General features: G+C 41.0%; 1 protein-coding gene across 7 annotated transcripts; it reads right to left on the bottom strand.

The window, feature by feature from the left end:
* Positions 1 to 29: 29 nt before the first annotated feature.
* Positions 30 to 10,061, bottom strand: LOC101789892 (C-type lectin domain family 2 member L). Of its 7 annotated transcripts, none has more exons than XR_011811562.1 (6): positions 9,499 to 10,061; positions 9,175 to 9,264; positions 8,216 to 8,379; positions 7,832 to 7,935; positions 5,284 to 7,116; positions 30 to 1,441 (listed from the first exon to the last, which is right to left on the bottom strand). XR_011811562.1 is itself a non-coding variant. In XM_038167394.2 (5 exons), the coding sequence occupies exons 1-5, from the start codon at positions 9,632 to 9,634 to the stop codon at positions 6,984 to 6,986; spliced, it is 627 nt and encodes a 208-aa protein (XP_038023322.1). In that variant the 5' UTR covers positions 9,635 to 10,061; the 3' UTR covers positions 4,769 to 6,983. The 7 variants fall into 7 exon arrangements, 3 of the variants coding, with proteins under 3 accessions (XP_038023322.1, XP_027305699.1, XP_027305701.1); XR_011811559.1 differs by lacking the exon at positions 30 to 1,441 and adding an exon at positions 4,769 to 5,123; XR_011811561.1 differs by lacking the exon at positions 30 to 1,441 and having other exon boundaries at positions 4,769 to 5,435; positions 6,527 to 7,116.
* Positions 10,062 to 14,933: the final 4,872 nt, after the last annotated feature.

The following is a 14,933-nucleotide window of genomic DNA, read 5'->3' as shown; positions in this document are numbered from 1 at the left end:
TGTGAGGTAGTAGATAGCATTCCTGGGAAATAAAGCCTACATCTTCAGGGGGTGGAGGCCCTGATATTTCATAAAAAAATAGCCACCATTTCCCATAAGAATTATGTGTATTCCTATATAGGGTATAGGGAAATATTTTTATTATTACTTCTGACCAATGCATCTCTTAAGACTGCATTCAAAAGTATTTGTATGTGTACCTGTATATTTGATTTCACTGAAACATACAGACTAATAAAAATATGAAGAATAGCTAAACCTTTTTCTCCTCATCTGACACAGCTAAGCCATGGAAGAACATGTGGCTGGAAAATCAGACATATTAAACTGTCTGCAGTTTGACTTTTGTATCACACATACACTTACTGAAAAGGCTTAGACTAAGTATGATTCTGGATTGCAATATGCTCAGCTAAAAGTAATTATTCTTATAATAATCAGAGGCAAGGGAAGTGTTGGCATGTGGACCTTTCTCCATTTAGTGCCTAACCAACTCCTGTCGATTTTTAGTAAAGCCCTGGTTTGGGAAGTATCTTATGAGTGGGTTCCAGTCTGCTTGAGAGATTAGAGACGCTAAACTGCTTCCTTCTGTAATTATCAGAAAACTTCAGGCAAGACTACTTGTGTTGACGTGATCTAAAATATTTGAAGATCTTTGTAAATCTCAGTAGAGCAATCTGTATGTGTCTCAAAGTGTATATCTTAAAAGGTACTAACATCAAGGACATGAGACTGGGTTGCAATTAGTAATTTGCTGTCTTCTGCCAAAAACAATGAAGTATTTTATACATAATGTTTAAAAAATGAAACCAAAAACAAACAAACAAACAAAAAACAACTTTTATTTTAAAGGTTTTATAATGCACTAAAAATATCAGAAATGTAGAGAAACACCACTAGAAGCAATGTCTCTTCAGACAGAATCCTTACACAAATGAATTTTATTTTAAATAGGCAAAGTGAAAGCTTTATTACTATTGTGTTATTCTTAAAGCAATTTATTGCTGATATCCTTCACCTTATTCAAAAGTGCTCTCTTATTTTGAATAAAGGTTTGAAAGAGCCTAAGTTTTGAGTTCAGATCCGTCCTTTGCTCTGCTTATTTAAACTATCATTTGCAAGGTTGGATAACTTATTTTTGATTGTATAATTTGGAACACATGTTATATAAAAATTTAGATACTAAAAAGATATGAATTATAATTGTGCAATGAATACAACCCCTAATTGTTTCAGAGGGTTCTGTCTTTTTGTTTCAATCAGCTAAATACTGAACTGTTCAAATAGCTTAGAAAGAAGCACTTAGACAAGGACAATAGGTATTCCATAAATGCCAGAAAACACTAAAAGTGAATTTGATGAGAAAGACAGGTAGTCCACCTTTCCACATAATTTCATTCCTCTTCTAATGCTGGACAATACAGTTATTTTCCTGTGGTGTCTGGAAAAAAAAAAAAAAAAAGAGCATAGAAAGTTAAAGGCAATGAACCAACCAAGCAACCACTTTCTTTCCTCTGACTTCTTTTCTTTAAGGAGCCCAAGTCACAGAGGCCAGGCAGCTTCATCTGACTGAATTATACTTTTATTCTGCTTCAGCTGTTAAAATGGACACAGCAAGTTTGCCCTTCTGTATTAGATAGCCCATTATGTTACCCTCATCTCCTGATAAAGGAGACAAGGACACACACAGCACATGCTATGCAAACCATAGCTGGTCATCAGTGTCCAGATTTCAGACAGGCAAAGTCATACTGTGTAACTTTCTGCAACTGCACAGGGTTAGTTGAACCATATGAAGGGACTGTCAGGATCCACGTGTATGGGTTCATGGTCAGGGCAGCACAGTAATGAGACAGAAGAAGGGTTATGCTCCCTATACTAATCTGACCAACACCAGCTAGAATAGCAGAGCAGCTCTTCTACAAGTTTATCCACATAGATTAATTGCTGGATATTCAGGAGTTTTCAATTCAACCAGGGTATCCACTGCTGACAGAGTATCCACCAGCCCATGGCACCTCCAGCTTTGAATTGCCTGACATTGGCCTGAGTGGCCATAGACAGATGGAAGGATTATTGAGGGTCACTAGTTTCCAAATGCAATGGTCCCTTCCCTTTTCACAGTGAATGACGAGTACTGGATGATACATCAGAGACTACCCAGCCTCATTACAGCCACTGCTGTTGTTTCACATGGGCACCAGTGATACAGCCAGGAGAATTCTGAGGAGTATGAAGAAGGATTACAGAGCCCTGGGAGCAGCAGTAGGGATCTCAGGAGTGCAGGTAGTTTTTTCATCAGTCCTCCTGGTCAAAGGGAAGGGGACTGAAAGAGTCAGTAGAATCTGACAAGTCAACAGATGGTTATAGGACTGGTGTCGCAGACAGAAGTTTGACTACTTAGACCATGGAACTCAATCTGAGAAACCTGGTCTGCTGGGGGCTGATGGGGTCCACCTGTCAGAGAAGGGTAAGAGCATCCGCAGTCAGAGGCTTGCCAAGCTGGTGAAGATGGCTTTAAGCTAGTGTTGCCGAGGGAGGGGAACCTCAATCCATCCCACTCCTCCCAGTTGATGCCAGTGTCAGTGATAGATGCCCAGAGCATGGAGAAGGGTCACAGTCAGAAGGAGAGCACCTGAAGAGCAGCACAAAGAAATTCCAGCCTCTCCAGCCAGTAAGGCAGCTTCATCAGGGGCCCAACTCAAATGTCTCTGTGCTAACACATGTAACAGGGGGAATAAACAGGAAGAGTTAGAGATGTATGCACACCTGCAGGGCTATGACCTCATTGGCATGACAGAGATGTGGTGGGATGGCTCCCATGACTGGAGTGTTGGAATGGAAGGATACAGGCTCTTCAGAAAGGACAGGCAGGAGAGGTGAGGAGGGTCATTGCCCTCTATGTGAATGAGCTGACTCTAGACTTCAGGGCAGCAGGCTTTGGCATCTTCGGGGATCTGCTTGGTAGAATACCATGGGACAAAGCCCTGGAGGGAAGAAGGGCCAAGAAAATTGTTTAATATTCAAGGATCACCTCCTCTGACTCAGGAGCAGTGCATCCCAACAAAGATGAAATTAGGCAAAAATGCCAGGAGGTATGCATGGATAATCCATGACAAACTCAATCAGAAAAAGGAGGCCTACAGAGTGGAAGAAAGGACAGATAGCCTGCTAAGAATACAGGGAAATTGTCTGAGCAGCCAGGGATAAGGTTAGGAAAGCTAAAGTCCTATTTGTATTAAGATTGGTCAGGGACATCAAGGTCAACAAGAAAGGCTTCTCTGGTATGTCAATTATAAAAGGAAAGACAGAAAAACTGTGGGCCCTCTCGGGAAAGAAGAGGGACACATTTTCACATGGGATATGGAGAAGGCTGAGGTATTCAATGACTTTTTTGCCTGTCTTCACCAGCAATTGAGGCCATGGAGAAATGGCCTCAAGTTGCACTGAGGGAGGTTTAGGTTGGATATTAGATACCAGCAGACTGTTGAAGTTCTCATGTCCCAAACGGACAGTGTTGCATGCTCAGAGGACTTTTTTCCTGAACTTTGTGTTCAGGAAATATCATGCTTCCTTTCCAGTAGTGGGAGGGAGTTTTGCACAGAGCAAATACTCTTTCAGGGAAGGAAAAAATACATATATTAAAAGGTGAATGTGCTCTTTGACTCAAACAGGGGCTGATCTCCAAACCCCAGATTATTCCACTGAACATGAACTGAATTTGTAGGGAACACCCAGAGCAAGTTCAATAATAATTATATTAATCGTATTAATTATGTTAATTTGAATCAACTGCAGATGGTGTAGCAGTTCCATCTTATGGAGCATGACACTGTCATGCTTTCCACAAGTCCAGGTAGATGATGTGAGTTGCTCTTTCACTATCCACCAAGGCTGTAATCCCACAACAGAGGGGTGCTCTCGTTGCAGAAATGCCTTGTGCTCTTTGTTGAATTTCCCTGGGTTGTGCTTACTCACTGTGTTAGTACACCATTTCCCCATCTACCAACCTTCTGGCCTCACCCTCAGACCCAAGCATTTTGACCCTCTTACCTCCTTTTATTTTCTGTCCTAACTTGTGTGCATTGCATTTTTTCTGCTTATTGCCTTTTAAATAAACCAATACACTAACTCTGCATTATGAACAGTCTGTGGCCATAACTGTAGAAAACAATTCCTGTGACTGCAGAAAGAGGAATTTCATTTCTTATCAGAGGAAATCCTGCTAAGAAAGTTTCTTACTCTACCTGATTTTCATGGGGGTTTTCATATCAGTTTTTTCTTCTTAGGATTCATTTTTTTTTTCAAAAAAGCAACAACAACCAGTAGTATTACTTATAGCCAACTGCATTACTAAAGTACCCATCCAGTCCATTTCAATTTTAACCACAGTGGATAAATACAGGAAAGTTACACAGCAATTATATTTATCCAAGTATCTTTTTAACGGCCTGCTTTTGTGGGTTGTTACTCTGCTTGAAAACTTAAAATTGAATTGCATTAAGTAATTCACCTGCTCCAATGAATTGCAAAATCACTTTTTGTATGACTCTGTTGCTATGTTCCTAGCTTGAATCAACTTTACTAGTCACTAACTACCTTCCTGGTTTACCAAGGTCCCATTTACTTCAATGGACATTACATACCAATCACATTTTGTTGTAGCTTAACCCAGCTGGCCGCTAAGCACCACACAACCGTTTGCTCACCCTCCCCCCTCCCTCTCTGGTATGGGGGAGAGAATCAGAAAAAAAATGAAGCCTGTGGGTTGAGATAAAGAGTTTATTAGGACAGAAAAGAAAGAATAATAATAATAATACTAATAATTATGATAATAGTACTACTAATAATGGTGAGTATGAAACAAGTGATGCACATTGCAATTGCTCACCACTCACTGACAGATGCCCAGCCTATCCCTGACCAGCTGGTCCCCCCACCTCTGCCAGCCCCCCTATATTAATTGTTCAGCATGACGTCAGATGGTATGGAATACCCCTTTGGCCAGTTGGGGTCAGCTGTCCTGGGTCTGTCCCCTCCCAGCTCTTGCTGCACCCCCAGCCTGCCCACTGGCAGGACAGAGGGAGAAGCTGAAACGTCCTTGGCTTGGTGTAAGCACTGCTCTGCAACAATTAAAACATAAGCATGATATCAACATTATTCTCATCCTAAATCCCAAACACAACACCATACCAGCTACTAGGAGGAAAATTAACTCTATCCTAGCCTAAACCAGGACAGATTTGAACACCCCATGGAAAAAGAAGAAGGAAATCAAAATACCTTATGGTATCTTACATTCTGGACAGACAATTTGAAAGTTTGTAGTCAAAGAATTACTGAACTCCATAAAGAGCAGGAAGAGTCACATCACTGGGGTCACTATGAGTTGCATTTCCAGTATGACATTCATGTCTGTCCCACAGTGTTTTCAGCTGCACAAAAAAAAAAAAATCATGACTTGCAGTTCTGAAGCTTATCATCAGAGTTCTCAAGGAACATATCCATTGCAATGCCCTTCAGCAGTTTTAGTCATGAAACTGCATTCCTAAGAAATAACTTTTCTTCTTTGTAACAGACACTCTATCATCATTTTCTTGTTGGTCCTGCCAACTTTTAACCAATAACATCATTTTGGAGTGTCACTATAGTTTACTTTATTGCTTCAAGAAGGAGGATCCAGGAAACTACAGGACAGTCAGTCTCACCTCTGTCCCTGGAAAGGTGTTGGAACAGCTTGTTCTGGATGCCATCTCCAAGCAATTGGAAGAGAAGAAGGTTATGAGGAGTAGTCAGCATGGACTCACCAAGGGGAGATCGTGCTCGACCAACCTCATTGCCTTTTGTGGTGGCATCACCAGCTGGGTAGATGAGGGGAGAGCAGTGGATGTCATCTACCTTGACTTCAGCTTTTGATACTGTCTCCCATGATATCCTGATAGCTAAGCTGAGAAAGTATGGGATAGAGGAGTGGACAGTAAGGTGGGTTGAGAACTGGCTGACTGGCCAAGCTCAGAGGGTGGTGATCGGCGGCACAGAGTCCAGCTGGAGACCTGTGACTAATGGTGTTCCCCAGGGGTCAGTGCTAGGTCTGGCCTTGTTCAACATCTTCATCAACGACCTTGATGAGGGAATAGTGTCTGCCTTCAGCAAGAACGCTGATGACACAAAGCTGGGAGGAGTGGCTGAGATGCCAGAAGGCTGTGCTGCCATTCAGTGAGACTTGGACAGGCTGGAGAGGTGGGTAGGAAGAAACCAAATGAAGTTTAACAAGAACAAGTGTAGAGTCCTGCACCTGGGAAGGAACAACCGCATGTATCAGTACAGGCTGGGGGACAACCTGCTGGAGAGGAGCTCTGAGGAGAAGGACCTGGGGGTCCTGGTGGACGACAGGTCGACCATGAGCCAGCAGTGTGCCCTGGTGGCCAAGAAGGCCAATGGGATCCTGCCGTGCATTAAAAGGAGCTTGGCCAGCAGGTCAAGGGAAGTGATCCTCCCCCTCTACTCTGCCCTGGTCAGGCCTCACCTGGAGTACTCTGTCCAGTTCTGGGCTCCCCGGTACAAAAAAGACAGGGATCTCCTGGAAAGAGTCCAGCGGAGGGCCACAAAGATGACACGGGGTCTGGAGCATCTTCCTATGAGGAAAGGCTGAGACACCTGGGTCTGTTCATCCTGGAGAAAAGCAGACTGAGAGGGGATCTCATCAGTGTGTATAAATACCAGAGGTGTGGGAGACAGAGGGATTTGGCCAACCTCTTTTCAGTGGTTTGCGGGGACAGGACAAGGAGTAATGGTTACAAGACAGAGCACAGGAAGTTCTGCACCACCATGTGAAAGAACTTCTTCACGGTGAGGGTGACAGAGCACTGGAACAGGCTGCCCAGGGAGGTTGTGGAGTCTCCTCTGGAGATATTCAAGGCCCTTCTGGAGCCTACCTCAGCAACCTGCTGAGTCTCTGTATTTGCACAGCCAGCTGTTCCCTATTAAGAGATTGTCTTTGGATCAAACTGACCAAGGGTGCAAAGCCAGTTCCTCTGTGAAGAGCACTTTTTGGTAGAGACAAATGCTGAATTTATGTGGACACAATCTCCATCATCTGATATATTGACATGAAACCTAAAAAGCCAAGAGAAATACAAGAATTAGAGCAGAACTTTGGCCAAAATTTACAAGATCTATTTCTTATTCTGTCTAAAATTGGCTCCTACAAACTGCAGAGAGAAACAAACAAACAAACAAAACAACAAACACACCCCCCAAAAAAAAAAAAAAAGAGAGAATAATTTAAAATGAATCTCTTTCTTATGGGGATGATAAGAATTCTAAATGCATTGTCCGTGGTAATGCTCTGATGAGCCTTCTATTAATGTAAGTTGCTTTGATCTCCACAGGGACATACCATGTGTGCTTGTACTTCACAATTTACAGTATGATGTGGACATAAAAGGCACAGATCACTCCCTGGCAAGACAGCTTTATTTTTTCCGACAGATATTGGCAGAATTCCCATCTGAGCATGGAGTTTGTATAGGGACAGATATTCCCCACAGTGATACACATTTTATACACTACTCATTTCTTCGAGTGTGGATTCAAATGCACAAGAATAAAGGGACTCTATGACAGTTCCAGCTTATTCTTTGCCCCTTCTCCACTTCTACTGGGACAAAACTAGATCAGCATTGGCACTTCTATAGTCATATGACAACCCTCGTTTGAGAAAACGTGGCAGTTTAGCTACAGTGGAATAGCTAATACAGAATAACTTTTCCACATGGACAAAAAAGCTATGGATTCTCCTCTTGCATAGCGTATTTGAAAGAAAGCTCACAGGTTTGTGTTAAGTGACTCTCCATTCACCCAGAAGAATTTATTTTCTGTCTTTTGTAGTCCAATCCAGAAGTCTATAGTGCGCATTCGATATACTATAAATTCCTAGGCAAAACACAGAATAAAAGAACGTATGGGTGTGATTATATTTTTAAGAAATGATTATGATTTCATAGCTTTTTATAAAAAAACTGTGCATATATACACTGTGTCATAGAATGCCTGACTCAGCACTGTCTTGACTGTTATGTCACTGCAATTCCTTGAATGCCAGCTAAACTGTGTCTCTATCAAATTCCAGATATACAAGGAAACAAGTGACGGAGTTACAGAAACCGTTCCAGCAGCAGACATAACAGTAAACTCAAGCCACCAGAAACCTTACCAGATCTTGGGGGTGGTCAATTACTGCAAGGGAAGCTCCAAAGTCAGAGCAGAACTTCTGACTAGAATTCCAGTCTGCCACAGATCCTGAATGATAGTAACATTTCCTCTTGTAATACAGCCAGTCATCAGGGCATGGCTCCAGGTCTAGTAATGCAGGTGAATCTTTTGTTCAAATAAAGAGAACATGACTTGCTTAGCATTACATTTTTAAAAATAGAGTTGTATACACATTTGCAAATTCTGGACCCATGTCCTCCAACTTAAAAATCTCTGAGACTTGCACTGAATCAAGAAAGACATAGGCAAACAATAAAATTATAGTGTTCTGTGTTAGTTCTTCCAGTTCTATCAGCTGTGGTATTTTCAGGAATGCCTGATTGGCTAGGCATGTGTCAGCAATGGAATCCTGCATGTGCAGGTGCTCCCTTGGCACTGGAGACACAATATATAAGACCATCAGGATAGAACAGAGAGACTGTCTCTGCAGATACGACATCTATCATGAAGCAGCCAAAATTTATACTTAAACAGGTTCTGGTTTAAGGCACTTCATCACAAACAAAACAAAACAAAACAACAAAAACCAACCAACCAAACAAAAACACCTCTCCATGTCAGAAACAAGTCAAATCAAGCATTCAAGTATTGCCTTATTAACTCTGCTTATGGCTCTAGTGCCATTCCTCAGCATTTTGCTAAGCTGCAGTTGATAAAACCTTGCAGAATGTTAAATAATAAAGTCAGTTCAATGCCAGAGGAAACAATTATGGACAACCTAGGCAACAATTTAGTTTCTTTTTTCAGATAATCCTTCTTTTCCTGCAGCCATGGTGAGTGGGAGGAGTGAATGCCAATGGAAATGCCTCTTACCCACCAGCAATGCACAAACAGCAAAATGAAAGGCAGAAATACTGAATCTCTCTTTCCCAGGCTAGTTTTTTTAATAAATGCACTCACATAAGATAACCCCTATTAAGATGAAAATCACAACAAGACAGAAGACAATTCCAGCAACTCTTTTCCAGAAAGAAAGATGAGAACACACACCTAAGGAGAAAATAAATAAATAAATAAATCAATCAATGCATGTCAAAGACCAGGACACATGCAAAGAACTCAAGCTCATTACGATTTTCAAAGTACCAAACACCTGCAACCACCACTGGAACGACTGCATATTACCCATCTTCAGCCCCTCTAACTATAGACCGGGTTTCCAAAAGCATTAAGCCGCCAAATCCCAGAGAGATGCTTTCAGAAAACCATTCCCCGTGCGCTTACTCCCCATGGGAAGAGAGAAGAGAGGTCTCAGAAGAGAGACAAGTCTGTTCCAGACTCTGGGCACGGCTGCCACCGGCCCCTCCCCTGTCTCACCCCACGACGCTCCTCGTGTCGGCTGTCCCGTCTCCAGGCACATCTGCACCCGGGTGGCCGTGGGGATGCTTCTCCCGGCACCGGGCGAGTAGGAAGCAAGGACGACGAGTGTCTGGGAAGAGCCGCCGCCGCCGCCGCTCGTCGCCGTGCTCCAGCAGGAGAGGTGAAGCAGGGGCCGGTAGCTGGAGCAGCCCCTTTCAGTTTCTGACGCGGTGCTGGCTCCCCCTCTTCCGATGGGCTTGATTGCTTTCCTTCCTTGGAGCGCTTCCTTCCGTTAGCTCTCCTCAGCAGCATTCCGAGCGTTCACCTAAAGCAGGTTGGGGAAGGGCAAAAGAAGGGAAGAAGCAGCAAAAGGCCCGGGACAGCCTGGCAGTTCATCTGCAGGTGTCTTGCAGCCTAGAATAAACGTAGTATTGCTTCTTTGCTATTTTCCCAGCTGTAGATGGGACTTGAAGATGAGCAGAGACTGACGAAGCAATTGCTGAGGACATAGACTCCATGTATTATATGCAATGTGCCCTTCAAACACCTCACAGGTTGTCGAACAAGAGTCAGTGGTTTGTTCGCAGAGAAGAAAGTGCTGCACAAAATGTAAGATTTTTATGTTGTTATTTAAGACATCTTCCTGCAGGGTGTCTGAAGTCTAGCTTGAAATCCGGGTCGCTTGGCTTGGACAAGATAAAGAGATGATAATTTAATTTGGGGCAAAGCTGTAGATACGCAATTTAAGATACCTATTTGTCTTTACTCCAAGTGTTTTTTTTTTTTTTTTTTTTTTTGTGTGTGTGTGTTTGTTTTGTTTTTGTGTGTGTGTATATGTGTATGTGTTAAAACAAGCATTTTACCATATGATAGCTTATCTGTATGATATACTGTTGGTTAATATGTAGGAAGTGAAGGCAAACCTCAATAGAGAAAATAGTCTGTGCCTTTGCAACAGATGAACACCTGCCTTTCACCTGCGTTGAAATATGTCTGTGAAAGAAGAGCTTGTGGCAAAGTGTAAGAAACAATCTACTGTCAATAACACAGGCTCAGGAGAGGATCTCAGTGAAGCAGCATTTTTGTTCGTGATTGCAATGGCAGGCATCCTGCAAGGAGGAGCGCACAGTGGAAGAGTATTAAGTATTCCCTATAACCCGACGCTTGATTCCTCCCATTTCCTCATTGGCTGAGTGCTACAGGTTCACAAACTACTTGACACTTATTACTATACCATTTTTTGCAATTACATTTGACCAACCTTTAATTTCTCCTTTTCCTTTTTTTTTCTTCTTCTTCTTTTCTGACTAGAAAGCCTGTGATTTTTTTTTTTTTTTTTTTTTTTTGATTTTGCACTGCTCATCTTGTTCTTCTTAGCTATCCTTACTTTGGGACAGTGGGACCTTCCCCTTACCTGCTTAACTTACTCTCCACCATTATCCCACTGTTATGCCTGCACAACCACTTTTGAATATGCAAGGTTAGTGGGATTTCCCACTGCAAAAACACGTTCTACTGCAAAAACAAAATTTTGTTTCTCACAAAAGGGAAAATAGGTCTGATTCAGGGTTGCAGCCATATGCTGAATCCGAACCTCGTCCTTCAATGGTTGAATTGTGTGAGAACATTCTCCCGTGTGCATTCTCAAACTTGCATGTAGTTTGACTGGTCAGTGTTGACCTACAGATTTTCAGACTTCAGAGGTTAGCACTAAGAGGTCTCTAAAACACGGTGAAGGAGACTGGAAGGTTTAAATTTGCTACACTGCAATTTGTACATCTATTGAAAACTTTTGTATATTTATGGTTCAAAACAATGCCAATTAGACAATGATTGCCATTTTGTTAAGCTGTCAAGTTACGTAAATATCATAGAATCATATCAATTCAGACTACCTTTTTTGACTTCAGTAGTGCTTTGTATTTACATTATTAAACTTTAACTTAAATGCTATTCTGCTGCTGTTTCATTTATACACAACTACAGTCTGATCCTAAGTGCTCATATATACAACACCATTAATGATCTTCTTTTTCACAGGCAACTTTCTACGTACAGCATTTCTGCTGGTGATGATCATTTTATTTGTTGGTAAGCCTTTGAAAGATTTTCCATTTGAGATATGTTTCCTCTGACTACTGGGCTTCAGGATCACAGCAATCAAACAGATCAACATGGTACTGCTTGCAGAGTCACAACACCTGGGACTTCTGCCACTATTTCAGTTTTGATGTTGGTATAAGGTTGAATAACATCCAGGCAGCGTTTAAAATGAGGGAGAATTTTCCCTACGAATAAAATTCAGATGATTTAGCTGTAAAATTGCTTTTTTTTCTTTTTTTGTTTGTTGAGTCTTTGCTACTCTTCAGAGCATAGTCTCTTGCCTGGCCATTCATGTGGCATATGGATGTCCTGTTGATGCTTACACCAGTAACCTTTCTGATTATACCAGCTGGTGTTCTCTCAGCATCACATCTCCAGGCACAGACTCCAAGCTTGTTGTCTGCTCCTATATCTGGTTTTGATTGCTTTTTTATTATCACATCTGGAAGACAACTACATCATACAGCTAGATTATCTTTCTTACAAATGGTCTTTATGTGTCATTCTGCCTTTTTTTTTTTTTTTTAAACCAGTTTGTGTTGCATGCTGTATTTTTAAGAAAAAGTCAGCCTTACCTGGCACTGCCACAAGGGAAGTGAGATGTGCATCTGCTGTCCGATGCAGAGCTCATCAATAGGAGTACAGGCTGTGCTGCCTGCTTTATTATTTGAGGTACCCAAGTCACTGGATGCATGAGTCTCAATGGAGGCTGTGCTGCTCAAGTCTGCAGAGGGAGCTCTTGAACCCCTAGATTAAATCTGCCTTCTCTCTGCCCCTTGTAACAACATGTGATATTTTATTGATGTCCTCTGCACATGCATGGAAACAAATGGAAGACAATAGTCACATCTGTCTCTGTTAATTTTCCTTTCCTTTATTAGACTTTTATTTCAATAGAAATAGTCACAGTTTTTTGAAGGCATGGAGGGCAGTGCTCAGTGGAACTTGCTAAAGGGCCTGCAGTTATTGTGAATGGAATAGCTGACTGGAAAGGAAAAAAGAGACCAAAGTGTGGCAACAGCAGGCAGCAGAGTTTGGGAAATCAGTTCTCCTTCTGCAAGCTGCCATACTCATATAACGGTCAGTTACTGTCACTTCAAGGATAGCCATCACCAAGCACAAACAGTGGATAAATGTGCTTTGGGTGAGGAAGGTCTGGATTCAATCCCAGCAGAATAACCCAGGAAATATACTTTGTACGCAGGTTGAACCTGCAATTGTTAAAAAAGACAAAATGCTGCACCCAAAAGGTCACTGTAACTTTTCAGTAACTGAAGTAAATGCACATGAATTCTCTTTAACACAAGAAATTAAAGTAAGTGCTAAAGCAAAATATACCAGTGAGTCTTCTCACCCTCATAGAGCTACTGTGACAGAAAGAAGATGAAGGGGGACATCAAAACATGCTGGGGAATAACTTTCAACAACCATTCTCCAGACCATTATCTCCAAATAATGATAATTTTACCTCTTCATTAACAGATTTCATTCTCATCATATCAATATCTAATTTACTTACCTTCACACATGTTTCTCAAACACTTAAAAGGTTTGATACAAAATCAAAGCAAATTGTCTTGATATTGAAGCAACTTCATTACTTGAAGTAAATATTATCGATAAATTCATATAATATTATGTTTATTACCCTATTACTGGATTAAAAAATGTGTCAATGCCTCTAATTCTCTAAAACACATGTTTTCCAGACCTATTTATTTTATATTAATTTTAGTAATCAGGCTGCTGTCCTCAACTCACACATTTCTCAGCTGAAGATATTTTCTGAAAGTCATGGAAGGTCAGGACCATTGACCTTCTTTTGGCTTCTCTTCTGGCATCTGGTGTGGCATTGGCTTTCAAAAAATCTGCACTTTAGGTTGTTATGCTGATGAATGCTATGATTTTACCAGGTAGAAATTTTGTTCTCCCTTTTCCTTTGTAGTTCTAGTGCTTCAGATATGTCAGCGTGGGAACCTTCATTCTGAGCAGTGTCCCAGTGAGTGGATAGGTTACAGAAAGAAATGTTACTTCATATCAGAAGAGGAAAAAAACTGGACATCTAGTCAGGCCTTCTGCATTAAGAATGAGTCTTTGCTTGCCGTTTTTGAAAATAAGGATGAAATGGTAATGGAACATAAAACAAACTAATACAACTTCTGTATCTCTCTCTTTTCTTGACTGTTATCTACATAGCTCTCTTTTTCTTATCTTGTAAATCTTTGTAAAATAAACAGGCTGTGTGAATTCAGATAGTGAAAAGTACCTATTTGATCAATTTAAGTAACTGTCTCACGGTAGCAGATGCAACAGCACTAAAAGCTTTCCCATACTGCGTTTGTGCCTGGATTTGACTTGAAGGACTTTGAAAAGCTCTTTTTTAATGAATCAAATAGTTTACATAGTTTTCCTTTTCTGACCTATGTATGTTCATCTTCAAAGCAAGTATGAATCTATTGAACTCTCAGTATAGACAAATGAATATATCCTTTGTTTTCTAAAAGAAACCAAACCTTTGAAACCAGCATAATGGAAAATCATCCATTTTATCTACTTGTATCTGGTTTTAGATATCCCTTAATGCCTCTTAGAGATTCATGCTTATATCAATGGTGGGAATATACTTCCACGGAAGCTGGTTTGGACATTTCTCATTCTAATAATTTTGTTAAGACACTTTAATTTGCCTATATTATGGTCCAGTTGCATTGAGTTGAATGTTAGTGACATCTTGCTACTTACTGCATGTTACTAAAACTGCAATTTGCTTTTACAGACTTGCTGCCTATTGAGTAATGTCAATGAGAAAGTAGTTTCATCAGAAAGATAGTTTTTAAATAAGTTGACATTTGAGCTTTGTTACTGTGATTTTTAAACAGAGGTCAAAAGTCTGCTTTTCTGGCTGGCTGCTACATGTTGGTGGTGTAGCAGCTCTTGAAATAGAGGAAACCTCAGTGAAATTACATGGTTTAATCATATCTAAATTTGTCTTGAGCTAATAAGTATTTTCACAGTGACAAGTATTTCAACAATGACAAAGATGCAGAACATAATTCTCACTTCAGTATGAGTCCCTTGCTGGATGTGGTCTCTGATTTTATCCTATAATCAGACTCCTTTCTTTGTCAACATATTTGCCAACTTGTCCCCTCTCCAAGCCCCTTCTGCATTGTTGCTCTGTGAGTGGGACATCACTTGACTGATTTGTTAATGCTTCTCTTCCTTACTTATCTGAAAGTCCCACTTTTAATTCAGTG

The sequence above is a fragment of the Anas platyrhynchos genome, chromosome 1 (assembly GCF_047663525.1).
Source record: "Anas platyrhynchos isolate ZD024472 breed Pekin duck chromosome 1, IASCAAS_PekinDuck_T2T, whole genome shotgun sequence".
Lineage (NCBI taxonomy): Eukaryota > Metazoa > Chordata > Aves > Anseriformes > Anatidae > Anas > Anas platyrhynchos.
The sequence above is the reverse complement of the archived record's forward strand: the minus strand, read 5'-3'. Positions and strand labels throughout refer to the sequence as shown.